The sequence below is a fragment of the Stegodyphus dumicola genome, chromosome 4, assembly GCF_044657685.1.
Source record: "Stegodyphus dumicola isolate Sdum_Otavi_A_Nest chromosome 4, ASM4465768v1".
Classification (NCBI taxonomy): domain Eukaryota; kingdom Metazoa; phylum Arthropoda; class Arachnida; order Araneae; family Eresidae; genus Stegodyphus; species Stegodyphus dumicola.
The window spans coordinates 182835557-182863003 of NC_140771.1; the positions used below are offsets into that span (position 1 = coordinate 182835557).

At 29.6% G+C, this 27447-nt stretch overlaps 1 protein-coding gene across 4 annotated transcripts in view; it reads left to right on the plus strand.

The window, feature by feature from the left end:
• The window catches only part of LOC118199645 (QRFP-like peptide receptor), a 475922-nt gene that overhangs the window by 415558 nt on the left and 32917 nt on the right, over positions 1 to 27447 (plus strand). Inside the window, exon 7 of one of the 4 annotated variants that reach the window (XM_085815860.1) lies at positions 16527 to 20433. The exons of the other annotated variants lie outside the window; for them this stretch is intronic. Within the exon in view, the coding sequence (XP_085671986.1) occupies positions 16527 to 16609 (83 nt within the window). The 3' untranslated portion in view covers positions 16610 to 20433. Of the gene's footprint in view, positions 1 to 16526; positions 20434 to 27447 lie in introns of those variants that run through there. 4 annotated transcript variants of the gene reach the window in all.

The following is a 27447-nucleotide window of genomic DNA, read 5'->3' on the forward strand; positions in this document are numbered from 1 at the left end:
TTCATTTTCTATAAGAATTTGTACAAGTTCTTTAAACCATCTTACACTGTAAAAAAAAAATCTGTAAGGTTACTAAGAAAACTCATGGAAACTGGGATGCCATGGGTTATTTGAGTAACAGAAACAGGTGTTTTCTTTGTAACATTACAAAAGTTTTGCCTGTAATAGTTACAGATCTTTTTCTTGTAATATCACAGCATATAGTTATGTAAGTATAACATATTTTTCTCATGTAAATTCCAAACGATATATCTGTAATGGTTACAGATTATTTGCGTGTAATATTACAGCAAATAATTATGTAAAAAGAACATGTTTTTCTCATGTAAAATCCCAAACGATATATCTGTAATGGTTACAGGTTATTTGCTTGTATTATTATGTGAGTAGAAGATACTTTTCTTACGTAAAATTCCAATGGTTGTATCTGTAAAGGTTTCAGATTATTTCCTTCTAATATCCCATTAAGTAATTAGGTGTGTAGAATATATTTTTCATAGATAATACTAAAGGATATGTCTATAAAAGTAATAGATTTTTTTTGTCTAAAATGATGCTTATTATAATAAAATATATTTAAATCAAGATGTTTTGAGTAAAACAATATCTGCATGTGTATATATCATTATACAGATATATGCAAGTGAAGCATAATAGTTTGGCTTTTTAAATTAGTCAATTTGACCTCAGAATAGAATTAATTTAAAAGATGTGCTTTCAACAGCAATGTTCTTTTTCCAAACGTAACATTAGTCTGTTGCAGAGTATTTTTGTTTTATGAAGAGAAACTTATGTCTCATATTATTGAAAGGCCTTTCATATTATCATTTTGATTAATTTAAAAGTTCGAATTGATATGCTACTCCTTATATTTGCCCTGTAAAATAGCTGAAAAAATAGTATGTTTTATTTGCATGTTTTAGTGTCAGTTAATAAGATATGTTCTAGATCTTTCTTTTTAGTAATTTTAGCTAAAATAGACACATGTTGCTTTAGATTTAACTTATATGAGTAAACGTGTTGCATGTTGATATGATCATATTATTACAGTAAAAGACATTTTGTGAAATATTTCTATGAAGAACTCAGAACAGCTGTTCTTCATATTTCAAAAATATATTCTCTTCTTCTAAAAAATGACATTTTCAGTAAATTAAAGAATTCAACATAGCAAAGGAAATCAAATTTTGTTCATACGCTTGAATTAAAACGTCTAACTAATCTTTTTATTCTTATCTGCACTCAGTGTTTGTCAACAGTCTGCTATTGTTTGAAATAATGCATAACTTTTTTACTTACCTTCAAATAATTTCCTTTGAATTAACAGATAGAAGTCTTTCATTAAAAACCTAATGTCATGCTTTTTGAATAAGCATAAAACTTTGCCAACTGACCTTAATTTTTAAAGCCTTGTTTCCCTTAAAATTCTTAATACAATTATGCCTTTAAGAAATTTATTTCTAAAATTAATACTTCAGTTTAGCTTAAAATTTAATGCATTTTAATTTTACCTACAATTTTTTACAAACATAATATGTAATAAATCTAAGCTTAATATTTACCATTTCGAAAGTGATACTAAAAAAGTATTCCAAGTTATTATAAATTTCGAGATTCGCATACAAAATTGTGAAATAAACATGTGACAACAGAAAACAAACTTTATGCTCTTTCTATATTACAGCATGTTAATTAAGAAGTTTATTGAATTTATAATTTTATTGTGAAACACTATGAAGCAAATAATATGCTAATTAAAATACAGAAGTAAAAATAAGTTATTACTTAATTCATAAACTTTACATAAAACCTGAAAAAAAGAATTAATTAAAAAATAACATAATATGATTTAATAAACATTTCGTAAAAATTCGTTTCGACTGCTTGGAAAAAATGAATGGTTTTTTCCCCTCTTTGTAAACCATGTCTCCTAAATAAAGAAAAAAACATTTCTTTTAAAATTATAATCATGCTCTTTAAGCTTATAAAAATTATTTTAATAGATGTTTTAAACATGTGCTTATATAACACTTTTAATCATATTTCTTTATAATATCTTAATTAATTAAGAACAGCTTAAATTCTTTAAAAAATTGGATTACAGTGAACCGTCTCATTACGACAAGCTACCTTAGTCAGTCACTTTTTAAATTTAACCAGCATTCCTCATAAAATAACTAATTAGTAAACATAACTTCTCTAGGATGCCCACTATTCATTTAAAGATCAAAATTTTCAGGAATCACGTATAGCTTAGAGAAGGTTCATTGTACAAAAACAGCCAATATTCAAATATTTTCATAAATGAAGCCACCATAGTTATTAAATATAATATACAGTATACTTATATTCAGAATTCAGGACTTGAATAAATTTCTCGAACTGTTTTAGCATTCGAAAAATATTATATTTATTACCTTAAATTTCTAAAACAATATTACATATTCGTCCAAAGGAATCACTGGGACTCGGAAAACATTTTCCCCCTAGCTTTCTTTTAGCACAGGATTCTGAATATGTTTTAATAATTTAGGTAATGTTTGTCTTCCTTAAGGCGCTTACAAAACAAGTTACCCTAAGTGTTTTGTCCGCATAGTGGTCATTTTCATCTTACTAACTGATTTGCTAGTGGATTTTGGGCCCATGGCCTATCATTGATGAAACAATAATAGTGAACAGCTTCAAGAAAATGGGGATATCTAATGCTCTTGATGCTATATTCCCACTTATTTTTACTAATTTTATCTTCTGAAAATTAAGAGGGAAAAATTAAACGAATAATTTAATTTCCAAAGGACACAGTCACAGCAGGAATATAACAAATGAAAAGTAATCATGGATAAACTACTACTATCACAATATTATTTATTTAAAAGAAACCTCTATTTCAATAAGAATACACATAATTGCAACATCTAATAAGTTATCTCATTTCTTCTTTATAATTTGAACTTCTGTCATTCTCATTGTTGTTCTTGCAAATCCTTAGGCCTCAGGTCATACATAAATAATTAGAGAAGGTTGTGGTCCGATGCTTGCTAGGGTGAACATTCAGCTGATATGGCAAAATTGCACAGTGAATGGCAGTTGGTATTTGCTTTCACTATCATAGATCATTGTTTGTATTAGGCTGACATAATATTCAACAGTTAGAAGAGAAAGATTCAACGGGACCTTAAGTGTGCAAAAGTCTGCCTTTGTTAGTATGACGAAAACAATCATTATGTTGATAAATCCATTTTAAAATCTTGGGATATTCATTTTCTGAATGCATTAAAAGGGGGAAAATTATGTAAATATTTTTTTAAGTTTCAGAATCTGGTTCTAAAGCTGGGTGGGGTGGAATATGCAACGCAATACGGTAATTCTGAAGATCATTGCTCGTGGCAGTACAAACTAAACGGTGATAACTTGCATGCTGTAGAAGTAGATACAAAATGCAGTTCCAGATGCATTAAATGCTTTGAGGTCTAGGGAGTAGCAGTGGGCAATACTAAGAGTGAAATTCAAGCTATAGGGAAGTAGAAATGAAAATTACTTTTATCAGATAACTTAAATGGTTATGTTACTAAGCGTTCTTATTGGAATGTAGGTTTCTTTTAAATAATAATACTATGATAGTTACCAGTAGTTCATTCATGAATATTTTTGATTGGTTATGATTTTATTGTAATCACATCCTTCAAAATTAAATTGATTGCTTAATTTCCCCCTTGATTTTCATACTATAATATAAAAGGAGGAAAAAAGTCTGCAAGTAAACATAACTCCTCTTTCTCTCTCTATATATAGACATGTATCTTCGTGTGCAACTAAGCAAAACAAATGTGACTTTTTCTTCTTTAAAAAAATTGTGTAAATAAATAGGATGAGAATTAAGTTCATTTCAAAGACTTATGAAATATACATGATCAAAATAAATTAGAAAATTAAGTTCAAATAAATTTTAAGCTAAATTACGTGTTGCAATGTAAGTTGCAATAATTCAGGTGTAATAATCAATACTAACAAAACCAAACATGATATTCCCATTCTGCAAAGTATAAAAATTCTTCTGCAAAACTGAAAAAATGACCAACACTTTGGCTTATTTGATAACTTTCAAATTCACTCCTTTGTTTGCATTTAGAATTTATAACTTTAATTTTCCACAGAAATTTGTTTTTGATTTTAAAAAATTTGACTGGCATAATTTCATTCACTTCAGCGTATATTAATAGATGCAGAAGGTTTTTGTACCTTACATAATTTTAAATCGTATGTAAACTAACGTAATTAATAACAAAATCAAAACATAGATCAGAAACTGCATAAAATTTAATTAATAATTACTACTGGTGTCACACGAAATGCTATGAAATTAATTAATAAAATAAGAATGAGATGAAATATATAGAATTAATATTCCACATGTGTGAAGTTTGGAAGTTTTACGTTAAATATTTTTTTTTAATCAAGTATTTTTAAAAATGACCCCTTAAAGCATGGACCTTTCGTAATTAGAACTTGCAAATCCACTTCGCTAGTCTTTCATAACATTGCTTTTCTTTCATTAACAAGAAATATTGCATTCAGTTATTTAATTTAAGATATAATAATGCTACTGAAAGGCATGAATACTTATTTAAATTTGAAATTAATTTGGTTGACTTAAAATAATATTTAAAAAAATAAATCTTCATATATACGTCTAAAAATCAGACCTTATTAATTTTCTTTTATTTGAACGATATCTGAATTCTGCCTTAGTTTGGACTAGTAAATCATTGGGCAATTAAATGCCAAGCTATAAAAGAACTAATGTAGTTTACAAATGCACTGAATTTTATTTCCGGTATTAACTTTCAAAGAAAGTAAAATTTTCTGCATATTTGCATCATTTGGATTGATAGAATATGGCAAAGCATGCAAAGGCTATCAGCCTAAAGGGAAGTATATATTCATGGGCGGTTTTGTAAGGAAAAGTAGCTTGCATTTCCATTTATTCATGTGTGTATATATATATATATTTACATTGTTAATGCTCAAATCAATGCTTCATTAAAAATTCATTATTATTTTATTTATAATACAACATACAGATACAGAATTGTTTTAAATTCCAATAAACAATAATAATTTATTTTTAAGAAAACTTATTTTATGATTTATATATTATATTACATGAATAAGAGAAACATTTGTCAAGAAATGTATTAAACTTGTATTAGCAGATTCATGCTATCCTAGTAACAAGACTATCATACTTCAAAACTGTATTAAAACTGGGCAAAATAAAATCAACATAAATTCTACATTAAATGTTTAAAAACTTATAAGTTTGCAATGGTAGTTATATATACAATATAATATATGTTGTCATTTATAAAATATTAATGAAATGATATTTTTGGAAATAATGCACAAAATTTTAGTTTTGTTTTATAATTAGTTTAACGAATTGTTAGAAAAATATTTTAGGTCATTTCCATTTTTCCCCTGTTGATATTGGTATATTAAAATATATGGAATAATTAAGTTGCATCTAGTTAGTAAAACAAAACATTACGAAAAGTATGATACGGCATATTTTTAATCAATATAATTACTTCATTTTGGAATTATAATATTTTCGTAAGAAATTAATACCACTGAAAAAAATATTATTACACTAAAGGAATAAGCGAGATTCTCGACCGCGTTGTTCAAGTTTTTGTAATTTTACTTCATAACACACTCGTACATAAACATATTAGACTGAAGTATAAACCAGGTATAACTAATTAGATAATCCTAGAAAAAGAATAAACTAAACCAAGTAAGCAAAAAATACAGTGTCTCACAAAAGTGATGGGACACTTGTGCTTTAAAAAAGGAAACTGCAATAAAATAAATTTAAAAAACATGTAAAAATTTTTTGTGGGTGTGTTTCATACTTAAATTTAGTAACAATTATTACATAACATACATTTTCTCAAAATATTAAAATATTAATTTAATAAAAATACAATTGTTTAGAACGGAGCAGAAAATGGCTCACTTAAGTGATGGGACACTTACTTTTCCATCAAATATTTATCCAAAAATTTTACTTTATAAAAGGTTTTAATATTTTGTTGGATTTCCTTTTACTTTTAAAACATGATTTAATCTTCTTGGGATGGGTTCGACTAATTTTTTTGTGATTTCTGGAGTGATTTTACCCCATTCTTCTTGAAGCACCGATTTTAATTGTTGTTTTGAAGAAATGGTGTGTTTGCGAATTCTTGATTCCAATTTTTGCCAAATATTCTCTATGGGATTTAATTGTGGAGATTGTGGGGGTGTTTTTATTATTTCAGGACAGTTATACAGCAGCCAGAGTTTAACGTTCAAAGCACTGTGCTTGGGATCATTGTCCTGGTAGAATTTAAAATCGTTATGAAGGTTCAATTTTCGTACTGAAGATTTCAAATTTTGATTTAAAATGTCAATATACTTGTACTGATCCATTATACTGTCAATAAAAACAAGATTACCAACTCCAGCGGACGACATACACCCCCATACCATAACTCCTCCTCCACCATGTTTTACTGTTGGCACCAAGTTCTGTTTGCGAAATTCTTCCCTGGGTTTTCTCCACACCAAGATTCTACCGTCAGAACCAAATATATTAAATTTACTCTCATCAGCAAATATAACTTCATTCCAGTAATCAGAATTCTTATTTATGTTGGATTTTGCGAAAGCCAGTCTGAGTTTTCTATTCTTTTCACTTACGAAGAATTTTTTCCTGGCTGCTCTACCGTGATATCCAGTAGATCGAATTACTCTTCTAATAGTCTCAGAATTAACAATTACTCCATATAATGCTTGTAAATCAGCAGCAACTTTAGGAGCACTCATTCTTGGATTTTTTTTTAATATTTCGAACGATAATTCGCTTTATTCCATTGGATAGCTTTGATGGTCGGCCAGGTCTTCTTTTATCCTGAATCATATGATTCTTTTTATATCGTTTAATGATATTGAAAACTGTTGAATGACTGAAGTTAACTGTTTCAGTAGTTTCTCTAATAGATTTTCCACGTTCAATATGCAGATTAATAACTAATTTTCGAATTCCAGGCAAAGTTTCTTTTCGTTTAGCATTCATGGCTGCACAGAGCTAAAAAACACAAAAATTCCAAAACAAACTGGAGAGAAATACTGCAGACGATTTTATAAATTATTGGCAATTGCTTTTGAGTAAAAATAAGTACCCCAAAAGATATTTTTATTGCTTACTTCAGACGATTTTTGTTGCATAGTACGTAGTGTCCCATCACTTAAGTGAGCCATTTTCTGCTCCGTTCTAAACAATTGTATTTTTATTAAATTAATATTTTAATATTTTGAGAAAATGTATGTTATGTAATAATTGTTACTAAATTTAAGTATGAAACACACCCACAAAAAATTTTACATGTTTTTTAAATTTATTTTATTGCAGTTTCCTTTTGTAAAGCACAAGTGTCCCATCACTTTTTTGAGACACTGTATATACATTACATTCAGAATTCTAAATGTTTATATAAACGTTTCTCGCAAGGCCTGCTGGGAAAAAGATGTCAAACGTTCTTTGGTCAGACGATTGGAAAAGAACGCTAACATGATTAGTTTTGTTTTCAACAACCACATTACCATTTTAATTAAATACCACAAACAGTGATTAAATTTTGGAATAATTAGTTTTAAATAATAATACGGGCAATTTAAGGCGTAATTTATCGGATGCACAATGACAAAATACTACTATTAGATCTGCATTTGGAATAAATATTTTGCACTCTTTCAACTCATTAGACATTACGAACACTGATATTAATTAATCGCAAAGCTTAAACGTTTAAATACTTACTCACTACATATAACAGTGCAAAGTGCATGAGAATAATCTGCATAAAATGAACAAAAAATATTTCAAGCAGTAATTGTAAACATTTTCTTACTTACCTGCGCTATACAACCAACATGCATTCAGCCATGTTTTTTTCTGCAACTAGCTTTCAAACACTTTTCTCCTGATTGGTTAATTTCCAGTCAGTCACGTGATTCTTCCGCGCGGCTACTGAAACATTATCTGTAATGCTACAAGCAAATTAGCTGTTACCGCTACAGTTTGCTTTCAACCTGTTACCATTACAGGAAATTCTTCTGTAACTTTTTGATTTCTGTAACTTTACAAAACTTTTGCCTGTAAAGAAAGAACTTTTTTTTTACCATGTAGGAATTGCATTTTAAAATTAGTTTTTTAAGGAGAAATGTATAAAAATAAGAATGATTTTCAATTAAAATGGGAAAAGTATCAGGACAGAAAAATTTGCAGTTTAAACTTCATAAATTGAGATTTTTTACGAAAATATTAAGAAATTATCTTTAATTAGGTTTTTCCTTTACAAATGTAATTTGCATTAAAACCGCTCACACCATGGACTTTAGGAATAAATTTAAATGCTTTGCACGAACTTATTGCAAATTATTTTAATACATGTATCCAGAAATATATTACAAATGAACGCTAAGAAATAACCGTATTTAAAAATGCATTTTTTTAATGTAAGTTATATAATAGTGGTGATGCGGATAGTGCGGCTGTTATGCAGATAAAATATATGTATGAAATATGGTAAACTAAAAACTGTTCAGTGACCAAAATAAAATATTTATTTTATTTTATTTCTTTTTACCATGTTACCAGAAGTTTCTATATATTTTAAACCTGTTTCAGCACTTTAAAATGATGTAAATATGGACTAGGGGCTTTTGGAAATTATAGTTGCGGCTTTCCTGAATTTAAGTTTGCGGTTCTTACTGAGGTCAAGTATGGTCACTCATAAAGATCATATACAGTTTTAGAAACCCAAACGTGTGATCTCATTTTTAAAATGTTAACGTTATCCTAAAGATAACATAATTTTTAGCATTTTGGTTGTAAACTATATTGCTACATTTTACTTCCGACTCATAAATATCCATATTCCATAAAATGGTTGATAAACAAAGAAAATTCAGAATTCAGAATTTAAAATATAAAAAAGATAAACATAAAATCTGAAAGCTTTCAAATTTTGCATTACGCCCAAGGGGGCTTTTTTTAACGTTTTGTGTGTTACCTTTATTTATTAAATATCATGTTCTTCGCACTTAAACCATAAATGAGCATATATTTGGAATTTCCGATACACACTCTCGTGCGCTGGAGAAAAAGTTTTTTTTTTTTTTTTTTTTTTTTTTTTTTGCGTGTGTGTGTACAGTGTTGCCATTGCTCGCTTTGAAATCATTGAGTTTGTTAATAAAACATTCGTTAAAGTGTTACAAAATATGAAAACGATAATAAAACAAATTTTAAATTCAAATTAGGGCTTCCTCATGCCCATATTCTACGGAAGATTTTGTTATTCAAATTTTGATGGCTCTAGGTACCGTTGTTTTATCACAATGCGAGAAATATACATACATTTATGCAGATTCTTCATTATTTAATTTCTTTAAATGACAGGGCTCTAATATTTGATGGCAACAATTTGAAAAGTGAACCGACATTTATAGTGAACCAACGCAAAGTGCCAAAACTAAATTAATAGCCCTTCTGGGCTAACGCACTATGGGCTAATTATTATTTAAATATATAATTAGTTCTTTATTTATTTACTTTATGTTTTAGAGTTTAAAACCTTTTTAGTTTATTCTTATTTATTATTTACAGCAGAATTTTAAAAAATTAATTATGATTTAAATACATGATAAGTTCGTTATTTATTTACCAAAATTTTTCATAGTTTAAAAACCTTTTGCGATTTATTCTTATTCATTATTTACGTTTTTTGTTCTGCGCATACGTATGCATACATGTGCGGAAACAGGAAATACGTTGGTACGTATTGGTGAGTATGTAAGATTGGTGATTATGTTGTATCGAATCTGTTTAAAAGAGGTTAAGAAGGTGTCAGTTTTTAAAAAAGTAAAATCAAAATTTATAAAACTTAAAAGTATGTTTATGTTTTTGTATCGATAAATATTCCACGAACTCCATAGTATAAATGCAAACGTTTTAATTTTTACCTACAGGTGTTACTTTACGTAGAAAACGTCAAAGGATTTCAATTATTAGTACATTTTCAGTAACTAGTTATCTGTATGTGTAATTAGATGAATGCTGAAATGAAATTTTTTTAATAATCATATCGAGAATACTGCGGACGTAATAATCGATATAAATATATAGGTTGTCTGATTCTTGACATGTACTTCCTATTAGAATGTTTCTAAAATTTCGAAAAAGTATTTTGTGGAGATAATATCAGAAATGGGAAACTTGGGAAAATATAATGCCTAACTTTTTATGTAGTCTTTGTAGACCAAACAATTCTAATTAATGAAAAGTCCATTATATTGTAGAAAACTAATTATAAAATGTTTCATGCATTTATATGCAAAACTGGATAAGTTTGCATATAAATGCATAACAAATTTTTAAGAGTTATATGAGAATGAGTTTACTGATCAGGATAATATTTCAAATGCATTTTGGTAATTAATACTTGCATTTTGGGTAAAAGAGAATTCATTAATAATTTTTAATTGATCCCATTAAAGCGTAATTATTAATATTTTTCCTAAAATATTCTATTTATGCTACCATACATGTAAACAAAATATTTTAACACATCATGATTCAATATTCACAGACAGAATTTTTATCATAGCATAAGATATTAACATATACATAGGTTTATATTAAATACAAATATATGTTAACCTAGTTATATCATAACGTATGTAAATAGGGTTTCTTACTGCATCTTGATGAGCATCACAGTATTTCAGTATCCAAAATACTACAACTATTCTACAAAAATACTATCCAAAATACTACAACTAATATTATTAGTTGCTACATTTCAAGTAAGTGGACTCATAAATAACTTTCGATGCAGTTTAATAGATTGACATCAGTAAAATTATACCAGTGTACTACAATGAATTATAACGCTGTATACTAAGCTTTCATTCTCAATTTTTACTTTCCACAAATGTAGCACTTATTTTGGGACAATTTTTCAAAGCAATTTACAGGATTAGCACGCTCAAGCCACGCCCCATTTTGTAAGGACACTACCGCCAGTATAACAGAAAGATCATGCCTATGTTATTAAGATCTGCCTGAGGGAAGGAATGCCTTCGTAGAGGATTTTCTAAGGGAGACTGGCTGGTATCCACGAGACAAATCAGTGAATTCGCAGTTCATTAGCTAGAAGACAATTTTATAGGATTACTGATAAAAGGATTCTTAAGAGTTCTTACAAAATAGGGAGTCGCTTAATGGTGTTCGAACCCTGAATTTTTGAAACTAATATAGCACTGATTTAAGGACGGAATGCTTGGTAAGTAAATGTTGTTAATTGATAGCGTACCACGCCGAAATTTCTGGAAAATGTTCAAACGAAATCATAAAATCTTCAGTATCAAAGTATCAATCTTCAGTACAAAAGTATCCAAATGTAGCAACTAATTTGGGACAGAGGGATAAACTTCAGCTACCTCAAATATCGGGCATTTATGGCGATTCATTTTCTTCTGTACATTTAAGAAGAAACGTGAACGTTTTACTCTAATTATAAAATATTCTAGGAATATAAATTCTAGGAATCTTTGAGAATATACATTCCACAAAAAAAGCAATAATTTTCAAAGTCATGTGAAATTTTGGATCCTCTCTACAAAACATAATTATCATTAATATTGTAGAGACATTAGGTAATTTTTGGAAGCAGGAGACTTGAAAAATGAGCAATGCCCTCGCCGGGAATCGAACCACGTACCTCTGGAATACGCTACCAGCTTGCGGACGCTATGAAGGAATGCTAAGAAGGCGTAAGAAATACCTTAATATGAACAACTTATGACGATATAAGCAGTTATCAGATTTAGCACGATCGAAAATGTTCTTTAAACAGAAACTACTTTAATATTTCAGTTTTTTGTTCCGCTCAAAGGAAATTATCTAAACACTTTTTATTAAATTTACATTTTACTTATATCTGAAGAAAATCATTTCCGACTTTATTTAGCACTGGAGACAGGTTTTCAGGGAAGAATTCCATTTCCTTTTTCATTTCTGGAACCTTCAGCTTGTATTGAATTCCGCAAGTAGAAAGGAAAAAAAAATTGCGAAAGATGAGAAGTGTGTTTGGGGAATGTTCCAGAATATAAGTGGTTTCTCGTCTCGAGAAAAGGAAGTTATCGTAAAAAGCAGAAACTTAGATCATTTAGATCCTTCGATTACTAACAGGTGGCGTTAAAAGATTTCGAAAGTCTGTAATTGGAACATTTAAGAAAAAACAAATAATTCTGGGCATATTTTCCTCAACATATACTGATTTTGTACTAAACTAACAGTAGATAGATGAAAATCATACATATGACTAAGAAAGTTGAAACTCCCAATCAAGACAGTAACTATATTTTATTCAAAACAAGTGACGAATAATGGTATAAAGCAAGGGCTCCGACATCCTAGATGTGTTGCTTCTATATTATATTATAGACACTGGATGTACTGAGATATTTTCTTTAAAGAAACTATATTTGTTTTATATTCTACTGTTCTTAATTATTCAGCATCAATATTGTTAGTCCAAAGGGGCTTTGTCCCTGAAGGACTATTGTTTACGTTTTGTGATTTTGCGTCAGACTCATAAACGTCGGTTCACTTTTCAAACTGTTGCCACAAAATGTTAGAGTCCTGCATTATATTTGAAGAAATTAAATAATGAAAAATCTGCATAAATGATTGTCTATTTCTCGCATTGTGATAAAACAATGGTACATAGAGCCATCGAATTTTGAATGACGAAATCCTACTGCGAATATGGGCATCTGAAATCCCAAATTTGGAATTTGTTTTATTATAGATTTTATATTTTGTAAAACTTTAACGAATTTTTGATTTACAAACTCAATGCTTTAAAAGCGAGAAATGGCAACGTTATATAGAAAAAAAATACTTTTATCTCCAGCTCGCGAGACTGTGTATATCGGAAATTCTAAAGATATGCTTAATTTAACATTATTTTGCGATATTGCTCTTGAACTGAATTTTATGGTTTAAGTGCAAAGAACATGATATTTAATAAATAAAGGTAACACTCAAAACGTTAAAAAAACGCCCCCTTTGGACGTAATTTAAAATCTGAAACATTTCAGATTTTTTCAAAATTTTCTAAGATATACCACGAATTTACATATTTTCGCGTTTTGAAATTTGGCATCTTTTTTTTTTTTTTTTTTTTTGTATTTTTTTTTCAAGCGGCTTTTATTTTATATTGAAAACTAACATAGTACGATTAATTCTACGTTTACTCGGTTAATATCGAGAACAGCATTCACTCATCCAAAAATTCATGAGTAATCCAGAGCAATTAAAAAGTGCAGGAAAGAAATATAATCCAAATTATAATTTACCAAAATCTGAAATGTTTCAGATTTTTAAATTACGTCCAAAGGGTCGTTTTTTTAACTTTTTGTGTCTTTTCGTTATTAAATATCATGTTCTACGTATATGATATTTAATAAATAAAGGTAATTTAATAAATAAAGGTACGTAACTATAAAAATTCAGTTCAACAGAAATATCGCAAATTAATTTTAAAATGAGCATAACTTTAGAATTTTCGATACAGTCTCGCGCAATGGAGATAAAAATGTTTTCTTCGTACAGTGTTGGCATTGCTCGCTTTGAAATCATTGAAATTTTTAATCAGAAGTTCGTTGAAGCGTTACAGAGTCTGAAATCGAAAATAAAACAAATTTCAAATTCAAATTAGGGCTTCCACATACCCATTTTTTATGGAAGATTTTGTTATTCAAATTTTGATGGCTCTAGGTACCGTTATTTTATCACAATGCGAGAAATATTTATGCAGATTCTTCATGATTTAATTTCTTTAAATATAAAACAGGTCGATAATATATGGTGGCAACAATTTGAAAAGTGATACAGCCTTTTAAAGTTTTCAATGCAAATGCGAAAACGAAATTAATAGTCCTTCAGGGCAAATTATCCCTTTGGACTAAACAAAATCTGATGATCTAGTTAATCTATTAGTAGTTTAATATTTTATCACATAAAACAGAAAATATATTTTTTAATAAAAACTGTTGCAATCATCATTTTAAGAAGAATCATGGCATTATCAGTCCTCATACTTAGAAAGTTATCCATCTCAGTTTTAGAAAACCAGTTGTTTTCTAGTGCCTGCCCTTTCGTATTCGAGTTTTAGAAAACCAGTCACCCTTTCAGAGTTCGCTTTATGCTTCGGAATTTTATGCAAATTTTATGCACATCGGCATTTTTCCCATTGAAAGCTAAAACTTAGGAGATACTAGGCTTCATATTCCTGCTCACCCTCCTAACATACCTTATGAAATTATCAATATAAAAATCCATTTTTGTACTAACTCGAAATATCTAACCGATTCTGCACGTGAAAGAATTAACTGTTCTACCAGATTTTCTAGAATAGTAACGTAAAATATCCAGCCAGTGTTATACTAACTCAAAATACTCAACTTATTTCAAATTTAGAAGTTTGAGTAGTGTAAAATGTGTATTTATATCTGTATGCATTTTCATTTACTAAATGTATGCGTGAAAACGTAGTGATATACTATAATAATGATATACAGTTCCTAACACATTATGAAGAACAACTACAATGTGTTTCCTGCATCATTTCTGTTAGGAACCAATATCTGTAAGTATAATTAATGGTTATTTTAATTTATAAAATATTAATATACATTTTAATATAATATAATTAATATTAATACGAAAATTAAACATATAAAGTATATAAATTATATAGATATGTAAATTATATATAGTATATATATCAGCATAAATATGTATATTTTAATATACTGAAATATTAATACATTTATCTATATTAAATTAATATATTATAATTAAATCCATAAATGCTGCATCAAAAAAAATTTCCGCATTTTTTATCAGTGGATAAGAAAACAAGCACTGTTAATTCTACTACTTTTTTTTTTTTTGCTTTGTTTAAACTATCAGTTAGCATAAAGTTATTAAGAACTCTTTCAAGAATTCCTTTTCATGCATTTGATTTGAAACTGAATAAAACTTTTGGCCTGCAACTTCTGCTTTAATAAATAGTATGCTATAGCTTCTATAAACACTTAATATCAAATCAATGTCTCATTCTTCTGTCTACGTTTCTGTATGATTTAAATAGTATTTACTTAAATTTTAGGAAATAAGCATTAATAATTCAAAGAATTTTCAAACAAATATTTGCAAGAATACATTTAATTAACGAGTAATTAACATCTACTATTTTATAAGCATAAAGAACTATAGAACTCATAATTTATTTTGTGTATTTATAAATATATTGAAGCTGTCGGCGCAGACGTGGCTCTTTTTAAAATTGATTTTTCACTTGATTGTAGAAGGTATACTGAGTATCAATACTGCATAAAAGGTACAGACTTCTCCTCTGATGGCACTGTCATCTCTCAAGTAAAGTGAACATGTCAAAAAATCGCATTTGAATTACAGTCGTTTATAACATGCAAACACAACATGTAAAATACATTTCAGACAAACAGCCCCTTATCGCATATTGCGAAATTTAGTCCTCAATCCAACGAAGCATTCGAAAATCAAAGGGGGATGATCCAAACTGTGTAAGCATGGTGAGTTCGTAATAAAATCTCTTGTTCGGCCAAATAGATTTTAAAAGTTTGAAGAATATTGAGTCTTGCAAATTCATGAAATAATCTGTGATAATCAACATCTGTGATAACAAGGCAACCAGTTCGGCATATTTTCTTCCAGAAGACATCGAACCATTTGTGGTGTTTCTTACGGCTACTAACCTGAATAAAGTACTTTCACTACAATTAATCGGTTGAAAATGTCCACTTATGTGTTTGTTTAGAATATTCAGTTGAATTCGTTTTAGATGCATTCATAATACTTTGCAACTGTAACTCTTTTAACTCTTTCCAGCCATGAATCAAGATCTAAAAAACTATTTCTGTGATTTAGTACATCTTATTAAGACACTTCTTTCAATGACACCATCCAAGTTTTGACTGTTGAGCTTTTTTGTATGCCCGATCATTGATTCCGTTCTTCTGATGACTTTCAGTTACATCTGCAATATAATCTGATAACACCTCAAATTTCTGAAAATAAGTTACTCCGTGTCACTAACAGAACAAGTAAAATTTTCCTTCGAGTTCACCTTTCCATTAAACTGTTTGATACACTGGAATGAAGTGTATATTTCGCTTTACGCGTAAAGAAACTAAACTTGAGTATTCAGCCTTTCTGAGAGTATAAAAAAAGCCAGGTTTGCGCTGACAAACCTAATAGTTCTGTTTGTATTTTATTACCATTTTACATTACGTAATTTCTCAGTTTTTACGTCATAAATGTGTTTTATGTATTCTAAAGAAATAGGAAAATTAATTTTTTTTGTTTACAGGCCATATTGACACTGCCAAAAGAAAAGCATTAGCGCAGCAAACAGAAGCAATAATTCCTAATCAAATCGACGATCAAGATTGACATTTCAGAAAAGGACAGTTATTTTAGTAACGTATGAATCCGAAGAACATAAAAATCTTTCGTAACTATTTGGCATTTCCGTTAATAAAATCTTCCTTGTTCTATTGAGCTTTACGGGAAAAAAGATAGAGACATACAGCCAATCGATTGTATTAGCCAGATTGCTGCTGAGAGTCTTCGACAGAGAAAGAGAGAAGTCACTGTTATCATAACATGTTTTCCAAGATCGTACAAGATTGACTCATCTTCTCGATAACTCATTAAGTGTGTAAAATGAAGAAACTTTTTAGGCCTGTTGTTCAGAATTTTAGGCCTGTTGTTCAGAAAGATGTGTTTCTGTGCGATTGCCCAGTATAAATCATTCATTTCATGTTGTTACACATGTAATACAGTGATACACCCTCAATGGATATGTTAGCCATCCTTATTAAGACTTCTCAACAGTAACCAGATGAGTTAACTATTGCTATTTTAAGAAAGAAGCTTTTTCGATAAGAGGCCGAGAGGTATTCCCTCCTTGTATTCTACCACAAGATCTGTTCATGATAACTAACAATCATTCACCGGTATCTGCAACGTTAGTATCTGAACAGTGTAATAAAGGAAAATGGTAATCAGATTGTGAACTTTGGTAATAAAATGTCGGAAAATCTTTACAAATAAGTCTGGAAGATGTTTTATATCTTATCTTGTAATTGTTAGAATATCTGTGAAAATGAGATAGATAACGGCAAATATTGTAATAGGCAGATTAACCTAAAGTATGGATTTCAAAGTAAAGATCGTATTGTCAGAAAACATAACAGAAAATTTTTACCCAAATCATTCTGATTTTCAATATCTGTACGCATATTTTCTACAAACAAGTATAAAAGACACAAATATCATTCTGCTGTATTAGTTTCGTATTCAGAAAAGTACTTGCGAAAGATGTACTTGTATGATACGTGTGGAAAAGTAGAGAATTTATTTTTAAAACATACATTCACTCGCTCAGTAGTTAAAAACCGTTGGAAACAAATTCATCATGAACTGCCAAGTGTTGTATTTTATTATTAATACTTTAAGAAATATATTAGCGATCTAAATAACTTTTTTTTCTCTTTCTGATCATTTGGTCACGATAGGCAAATTCTGACTGTATTGACCAATTGACTGTAAAACAAGGAAGAGAAACTACTTTTGAACCGAACAAAAATACATATATAAAAGATACAAGCCAATATAAAATATGACATCAGGCAAAACGTTAATCTTAGACTGGTGTAAGCTTCATATATAAAATTCTATCGATTTCAAAGTCATAGATATCTCTTCTTTAAAAAGGAAACAGTTCTTGTACATCAATGATATGTTATAAATATCTTTAAAAAAAGAAGAATTAACAATTGTTTTTAATCATAAGAATGTGTAAATCACGCAGAGCTTCTATAACGGCTTCTATATTTAATAATCTACTGCAATTATTATGAAGTGTTCTCACCTAGTACATTATTCTGTGAAAACAGATTTCGATTTAACATGGTAAAGAAATTGCTCAAAGCCATCCTTTTACGCAGCTTCAGTATAACATGATTTAAAACTCCTCACCTCACACCTATGTTTCAGTGAATATATGGTACCCATATTTCATGCCGTGTGAACGAAAATCCCTTTTTATTATGTAATTTCCCAAAATTCTGAATGGAATCCATATACGGCCTTTGTCTGTAGACTATATGATTAAATATTCCTTGATAATATTCTTTGATATAATTCTTTGATATACGCCACCAAGGATATTTCCCAATTCATCCTCTCTCGTTTGATCATGTTGTCCAAATTTTGCCGATTGATCTGCTAATATCCTCCATTCCCCTGATTAATACCTTCTACTAAAGAAAGGATGATTTTTTCCAGATTCATCGCCTTTTCAAACATTTGCTGAGACTGCAGAAACATTAGGTAATTTTTGGAAGCAGGCAAGATCTAAAATGAGCAACGCGGGAATCGAAGCACGGAACTCTGAAATACGCGACCAGCGTGCAGACCACCACACTACGCAGGCATGCTAGGAAAGCGGGAGAAATACTTCATAAGACAAGGGACATTACGTAGTAAATGCCCATTCGTTTGTTATGCTTAGCGGTCTAAGTAATATGCCAGTTGCTGTGAAGTAATTTCAGAGCGATACACAGGAGAGAAATGAAGTTATTTATGCAGTTACGTATGATTATTCTAAATTTGCCTTTTAATTTTTCATGAATGTCCGTTGAAAGCGTAATCATGACTTTTTAGAAATCTGAATGTATTGAAAGCAAACGTGGTTATCCAGTATATGACGGTGAATCATAAACATTAAAAACAAAATTTTAAAAGAGCAGGAAACACTGGATTTATCGAGAAATTCATTGCACTGAACCTTTAATAACAAATTTTGAAGAGGATGCATTGCAAGAAGGAAGAAGAAAGCCCATAACTTCATTTCTCACATGAAATAGAGATTTAATAAAAAAAAAGCTCCTAATGAACTTACTCTAACTCAAAGTTTTAAGATACCGCTATCATCAATGCAAAATTTAAGTCTAGCTTTAGTTATAAAAATCCGTAAATTTGAATTCTAAATTGCATTATTGTCTACTAGAAACTTAATGTTACATATCTATTAGAGTAGACAGCCATTTATTTTTCATTAGTTTAGTAATTCCATTATGTATTAGAAAATAATTACAGTGAACCCTCTAGAGGCGACTATCTCCCTAAAGCGACAGTTTTGTAAGAAACCGATATTTTTGAGAACATAAATAAGCATTAATACTAAACATCACCTTTCTAAACCTGCCACTTCCAGAGTTTAAAAAGACTTCCAGTTCGTTTAAAGAGAGCGCAGTATACTTTTAATAAGCATTTACATTAATCTTAATTATAAATTTATGGCATTTTTATTTTTTAGAGAAATGGAACCGTCGTTCTATTTCTTTAAAATACGTAAAATGTAAAAAAGGGAAAAAAGGCACTATATAACAAAACTAGTTTTAGATAGACATGTTATAACATACTTGCAATTCAATATTCCGCACAGAATAAAGTAAGAAATTGTAGTGGAAAAATATTTACGAAATATGACGTCGTCTAAACCGTTTTAATTGACCGAAGCAAGTGTTCGTTGTATCAGAAAATGGCTTTTCGTTGAAACGGGAAAAAGAATCGATGAGAAAAGGTAGCGGATGAATCGGCACTATTTTGAGCTGAGGGGCAATCAAAAATGGACGAAATGGCACTAAGCCCTCCGCCTGAATATGTAAATCAGAGATTTAAATAGGAGTAAAAATCTAAGTTTAGGAGTCAAGGTTTGTCAGCTTCTCTGTTATGTCTAGGGTTAGCGCTGTCGCTACCAATTAGTAAGGTTTCCCTTTTTGAAAATTTAAGTAGCAATCATGCAAAAAAGTCTGAATTTAATCTTTTGAAACTTAAATCATTTAATCCACACTTGTTTGTTAAATCTGGCAGAAGCGGAAGCAAGTTTTGTTAGTTTTATTAGTTAATCTAGTTTTGTACTTTGTTTTGTTGAAGTTTGACTTCTGATCATTATCAGAAGTCAAAATTTCAGTTGATTTATTTATGCTGTATTTACTTTGTGTACTCGTACTGAAAGCTAAAGACAGGAGAAAAATATGCATGGCAATCTAAAAGGTTTAACTGCTTAAACTATAAGAAACTGAATTTCACCTAATAAATTAACTTGCATTTTTCTCAGTTTTCAAAAACTTCCATCCAAATTTAGTGGTTTCCTAATCAATTCTTTTAAAATTCTCTGCAAAAGGAAGCAAAAATATGAAATAAAAATAAAAATGTATCCATAGAAATACAAATAAATATTTATAACAGAAAATAAAAATTTTTATATTTAGTCATCTATTTTTTATGAACAGTATTTGTTTTAAGTCAAGATACTGAAAAAGAAGATACTAAAAGATTTAATGTATGGAAATTATTTACATTTCATAAAACCTGTATGCTGCTAAGGAAGTAATATTCATCGTGAAAGTAGATTTGAAATAAAGTACTAATATTTAAAAATAAAATAAAAAACACGTAGCAACATCCCTTTCGATGTATGTTAAAGACCTAAGCACTTTCATTAGGTGGCCAAAATATTTTTATTAGGTGATATAATAGTAATAGGTATCAGACACAAATATTTTCACTCTTATTATTCAGGAAGCTAAACACACAAATTTTGGCAAATATTCACTTCTATCAACAACTATGACGGCTTTTGTGTCAACAAAATTTCATATTGTTTACGACATCCTTCGTTTTCAAAATCCAGAAGTACATTTCAAGTTCATCAATTATTAGCGAAGTTATTAAACGTTTTTAGAGATACAGTGTCTTTAAAATGGAACAAAATAAACACTTAATCTTTAAATTTAATTTCCTTATCGGTAAAATGTTACAAACTATATTTTTATATAAAATTTTATCTCAAATTCTTACTCAGTTGCACAACTATTTTTAATCTAATCGTTGAAATTCAGCAATTTTAATACTTCATTTTACACCCTCCTGCTTTCCCCTTTTTGTTTTACCCTTCTGCTATTTTTACCTCCATATTTTTTATTTTGCAGTTTATTTAAGTTTATAATAACTCTTCTAGTTTTTATCTGACTGTAATGGAAATAAATGCCTGTTTAAACTGGCGCCTGTTGAAAATATCCCGACGAAAAAATATCATATAAACCTTCAGGAAGAGAAAACACAGCATCAACATGAACAAAGTGAAAGCCAGATATACAAAAATGCAGAATTATAACTGTATATTTAATGCAGGATGTTATTTAAACGAAAACTCAGTTTTCGTTTGCCATTTACTAAAAATACTTTTTGCAGAGAAGGAGAGGATTATTGTTATTTCAGCAACTGTAGCTCAAAAATTATTCAAGTTTTTTTTTAATATTATGTCGTTTATAAAATTTAAATTAATATATCTGATAAAAGTTAATATCTAATTCCCCTTTTTAAATTTCTTAACGTTATAAAACAAAGAAAAACGTACAGCACTTTGTTTATATTCATTACTCCAAAGGAGCAATTTGCCCTGAAGGACTATTATTTTCGTTTTGGTATTTTGCGTTGGTTCACTATAAATGTCCGATTCACTTTTCAAATTGTTGCCACCAAATATTATCGCCCTGTATTATATTTAAAGAAATTAAATAATGAAGAATCTGCATGAATGCATGTATGTTTCTCACATTGTGATAAAACAGCGATAAATTTGAATAACGTAATCTTCCATAGAATATGGGCATGTGGAAGCCCTAATTTGAATTTGGAATTTGTTTTATTATCGATTTAATATTTTGTAAAACTTTAACGAATTTTTGATTAACAAACTCAAGGATTTCAAAGCAAGCAATATCCACGTTGTACAGAAAAAACATTTTTATCTCCAGCGCGCGAGACTCTGTATCGGAAATTCAACAGATATGCTTATTTAAAAATCATTTTGCGATATTGCTGTTAAACTTAATTTTATGGTTTAAGTGTGAAGAACTTGATATTTAATAAAATAATGTAACACACAAAACGTTAAAATAAAACGCCACTTTGGACGTAATTTAAAATCTGAAACTTTTCAGATTTTTTTAATTTGTTTATTTACTTACTTTGGTGTCATTATTCCTGTAGTAAAATAATTTTTTTTCGTTTCGCGCATTAAATGTTTATTGCGCGACACATTTATTAGTGCCCCAAAAAAAGAACAACTGCGCATGAAAAACAAATTCTCTGAAAATTTTAAACTTTTAGTATCTGATGCAGCTATAATTTCAGACTGTAAGTATTATCAAAAATTTTAATTGTATTACAGTTTTATGGAAAGAAACATTGCTTTTGTATGCAGTATGCCAGTACTTCGCTGCTGCTCGTGCTATAATAACTAATCAATATTAAAAGAAGAATTTGGATATTTATTTACTTGAAACATCAAAGATTGCTACATGGACTGGTATTCGCTATTTAAGATAGAATGAGATGTGAAATCGTATTTTCAGAATATTGTTTCAAATTAAAGTTATGTAAGCTGAACGTCTTACAAAAATTATATTTTAGAAAAGATTAGAGATTACTCCTCATTCTAAAACTACTTCTAACACCTTTCATTTGTAAAATGTGTTGCAAATATTTATTTGCAAATAATAACAATAATTCCATATTTTATCATCTTATGAAACAGACTTAGAAGAAATGATGTAGGATAAGTTGATGATGCAGAATGCTGAAATGTTGATCCATAATCGTAAGAAAACTTGGTATCCGAGGCAGTTTAAATATTCATTTACTATTTCCGTAAACATGTTGCGACCGCAAAAAACTTGGCCCTCTAACTTATTCCTATTTCAAAACGTTTATATTTTGGGTAGCTTTATGGTAAAAAATGAAGCAGCAATCAGCAGTCTATCTAGATCGAAGTGCAGAAAGTAAGTTAGTTGTGTTCAGAATGAGATGTTAGTTCAGAATGAGTTAGTTTCGGTTCCCAGTGCATTTGATTGGACAATACTGCTGAAAAATTATTATCGGCTCTTTTAGTTCCATTTACATTATGAGCGTTATGTAAGAGTCATATAATTAATATATGTAAGAGTCATATAACATGGATTAGTCTCGAACTGACGCAGTGCAGAAAAAGATTAAGTTTGAGAATGGACAGGAAAAATGTTCAAATTAAAATTAAGCATTAAGGGGCCATTGCTAATGCTCCTTAGTGGAGATAAATGTCAGTTAAAGTTCAAACATGCATAGCTTCTGTTATTACAATTGTTTTTTTAAAGCAATTGTTTTGTTTATAGCAATAACAGAATAAATCTATTATTGCTATAAATAAAAATAAAATCATCATCTTATCATGCTCACAGATCTTTCAAACCACGTACCTTATTTTCTAGAATATGAGTACGTATGATATTTATTTCTAGAATTCTGAAAGCAACAAACAATAATAAAAGTGTGTTATCTGAGATTAAATAAACGTGATTTATATATGCTCCCTACACTCTCACTGCTTTTTGTGTAACGTAATTAGAAGCTGCCTTTTTAAATAGCTCTTAGTGAAAGACTTCCGCATCCTTCAAACAGCTAACTGATTTTACTCGGGCTAAAAAGTTTTAAATATCGTGTTGCTTAAACATAACATTTGTTAAAAGTGTTATTATATAGCAAGCAAATAAAAGTCAAAATAGAAAATATATGTATATATTAAAACATTTAAACAGCTACTGTAAAAAATATGCACTTTTTTAGTACTTTTATTTACATTTTAGCTTCTGAATGCTCTATAATTAACAGTAAATTAGCTTTTGAAAATTTGTCTAAATATGAAGAAATGAAGAAACATATATTCGACTCTTCATGTATTTGTTTAAATGAAATTAAAGAATAATTTCAATGACTTTTTTTTCCTCAATTTCTTTCACTTGTACATTTTTTTAATAAAATGTACAAGTGAAAATGTACAAGTTTTTTAATAAATGTACATTTTTTTAATAAAATGTTATTAAACAAGGCAGATACGAGTAACGTTCCTAGTGCGTAGTTCTGACTCGCATTCTTATTAAGTCTTATTACCTTATTAAGCTTTTTTTAAAAAAAGATGGAAATATTAAAGTATTTTTTGTACTGAATAATTATAATTTAAGCTATAAAACTTCGTTTTATTTAATATTTTTACTATTCATGTTTCTCGTTAAATCTTTTAAATTATTTATTGTATGTAAATTGTAAAATATAAAAACTTCAGACACAGATTTTACATCTCATTTGTCTCTGTAGAGAAAACTGCTGTAAAAGAATTCACATTCCTAATTAATTTGCAGTAAAAGAACCAAACAAAAAGCCGTCGATTTCGAGCAACCTTTTGTGCTTTCAGGTGCAAAAAAGCGTTTTCCTGGCAATTAAATAGTGAGACTTTATTTGTAACTGTAGAACTGTCAGCACTCGCGGGAGCCGATGGGCCCAGCAAAGTAAGTTCGTCGCTATGTGTGCCTACCAAACTGCGCAAGTTAGCATTCGAGTTTCCGAAGTCGTATTAACTGCTCTGACCTTTGGTATGCTCGTACGGTAAATGGCGGATACAAAACCGAATAGCAAACTGTTAGTACTCTTTTTTTTTCTCTTAAAACTTTCTTTCTTTTTCTTTTAAACTGTTAGTAAGTCTGTCTGAAATTTGAAAAAATGTGCGTGATGTGTAAGATGAACTTCGCGTATCACAAGCATGTGTGCATAGATGCCACGTCATTTCAAAGATGGTCAAAAAGATTTGGGTATCCCTGTTTTGATACATACAGAGATCGTACCATTGAACCAAGCTATTAATACATCCTTTTATCTCGAAGTTTCCGAGCGTTAAAGCCTCCGAGTTGCGTGATTAAAACCACATTGGCGACACAAAGTTGGATCTGTACTCCAGATACTCACACAGTTCGATTTTCATCTTTTCACAGAACTGAAATATGTTGTATAAGGATACCGATTCGGCGATCTTGAAAATAGTAAAAAGGAACACAGTGACATTTTTTGATGAATGGATGAAACAACAGAAACACAATGAAGTTATAAACCGCATAATGTTGGGTGACTTTCGCAATTGGTGTTTTGCATTCAGTGAAACGCTGACGCAAGTCTGATGAACTGCAGGACACAATTGTGATGTAATGTATTTTGCAGTAACTTACAAACAGACAATCTTCTTAGTAGAACATAAATTTTATTTTTATTTTATGAAGATAGATAATTTAACGAAAATTCTTAAGTGGCAAAATTTTAATACTACTCCTAGCTGTAAAAATCTTCAGAATCCTAATCTTTTTAAAACAATACCTAGTGTAGCTGAGTAACGGTTTAATACAAATATGGCGTTGCCACTTCAACAATAATTATATTTATTTATTAAATAACAAGATATTACAACCTCTTCCCCCTCCAGATAAACTTTAATTTATATTTTTATAAATTAAAGTTTACGGGTTTTTTTTTTCTTTTCAAAACAACAATATCAGCACAATACAGAATTGAAATACAAGATATAACATAATAACATACACTGAGGAAGAGAGGAAGGAACAAAATATTTTTTATCTATATAGAGAAACAAATTATTTAATGGCCTGGGAGTACGACTTAATGCGTCTACATTTTTATGGTTTTTACCACTTCGATGAACGATCGTGTAATTGTAGGGTTGTAGTACTATTGCCCATCTCATAAGTCGTGGATTTAGACTCACATTATTTTTGAGCCAAACTAAGGGAATATGATCGGTCATGATGAGGAATTTAGTATGCCCGTCTAAATAACATTGAAGTTTCTTTAAAGCAAATATTATGGCGGCGCATTCCTTTTCTGTGGTAGAGTACTTTTTTTCAGTTTTTGTAAACTTCTTACTGAGGTATAATACGGGATGTTCATTGCCTCGTTCATCTTTTTGAGCTAAACTGACACCCATAGCAGAGTTTGACGCATCAGTTTGCAAAATAAACTCCTTATTGAAATCAGGTGCATGCAGTATAGGCCTTTGAGACAGTTTCTCCTTTAGCTCTTCAAATGCTTTTGTGCACTCTTCTATCCAATTTATTTTCCCTTTCTTTAAGTTTCCTTTCAAAGTTTCTGTTAAAGGTGCTGCGATAGATGAGAACATGGGAATGTAATGATTATAATATCCCGCTAATCCTAAAAATGCTCTGACTTGACTTTTTGTGGATGGCACTGGAAAATCAAGAATAGCTTTTACTTTCACTTCACTTGGCATTCTTATACCACGACCTACAATATGTCCTAGATATTTTACTCTATCTTGAGCAAATTTACATTTTATTGGTTTAATAGTTAAACCAGCGTCCCTTATTTTGGACAAAACGGCTTTCAGGTGACTTAGATGTTCTTCCCAGGTGTTTGAAAAGATTGCCACGTCATCTAAATATAGAACAGCAAAGTTTTCACAACCGTGAAGGATTTCGGCCATCATTTCTTAATGAAAATGGTGCATTTTTAAGTCCGAAAGGCATCCGTAGAGGTCTAAATGTGCCAAAACTTTTATAAAAGTGGCTAATCTTTGAGCATTAGGTGTTAAAGGTATTTGCCAGTATCCCTTTGTTAAATCCAAAAGAGTTATATATTTTGCGCTTGCTACCGTTTCTACTCGTTGTTCGATGTTAGGAAAGGGGAAGAATTGTGTTTTAGTCAATTTATTCAATTTTCTATAGTCGATACAAGGTCTTGGATCCCTCCCTGCTACTTCTACTAAAATCATAGAAGTGTAATCTTAATTTCCTATTTCAATTATTTTATGCTGAAGCATTTTATCGATTTCTGTTTTTAATATATCCGTTTGTCTAGGAGACATTCTGTATGGTTTACAGTGGATTGGGGTGTTTTCTGTCAATTGAATATCATGCGTTATTAAATGAGTTTTTCCAGGTTTATTAGAAAAGATTTTTGAAACTTCAGCAGCATATCATGCAATTCTTGAATCTGTTGTTCATTTAGCTTATCACTTAAGGAATTGTTTTCTTTAATGTCCTCAAAATCGAACAATGTTGGTTCAGAGTCAATTGTTGGGAAATTTTCCTCCATATCATCAAATTCAGATTGATCTTCTGTAATCATAAGGTTAACCGATTCTGCTCGTCTATGATAAGGTTTTAGCATGTTAACATGGTAGACTTGGTTAAAGTCATTTTTTCCTTCGAAACTCATAATATAATTAGTTTCGGATAATTTCTTCTCAACCTTCCCAGGATCTTTCCATTCAACTGCTAGTCTGTTTGGTTTATTCGTTGATACAACTAATACTAAATCCC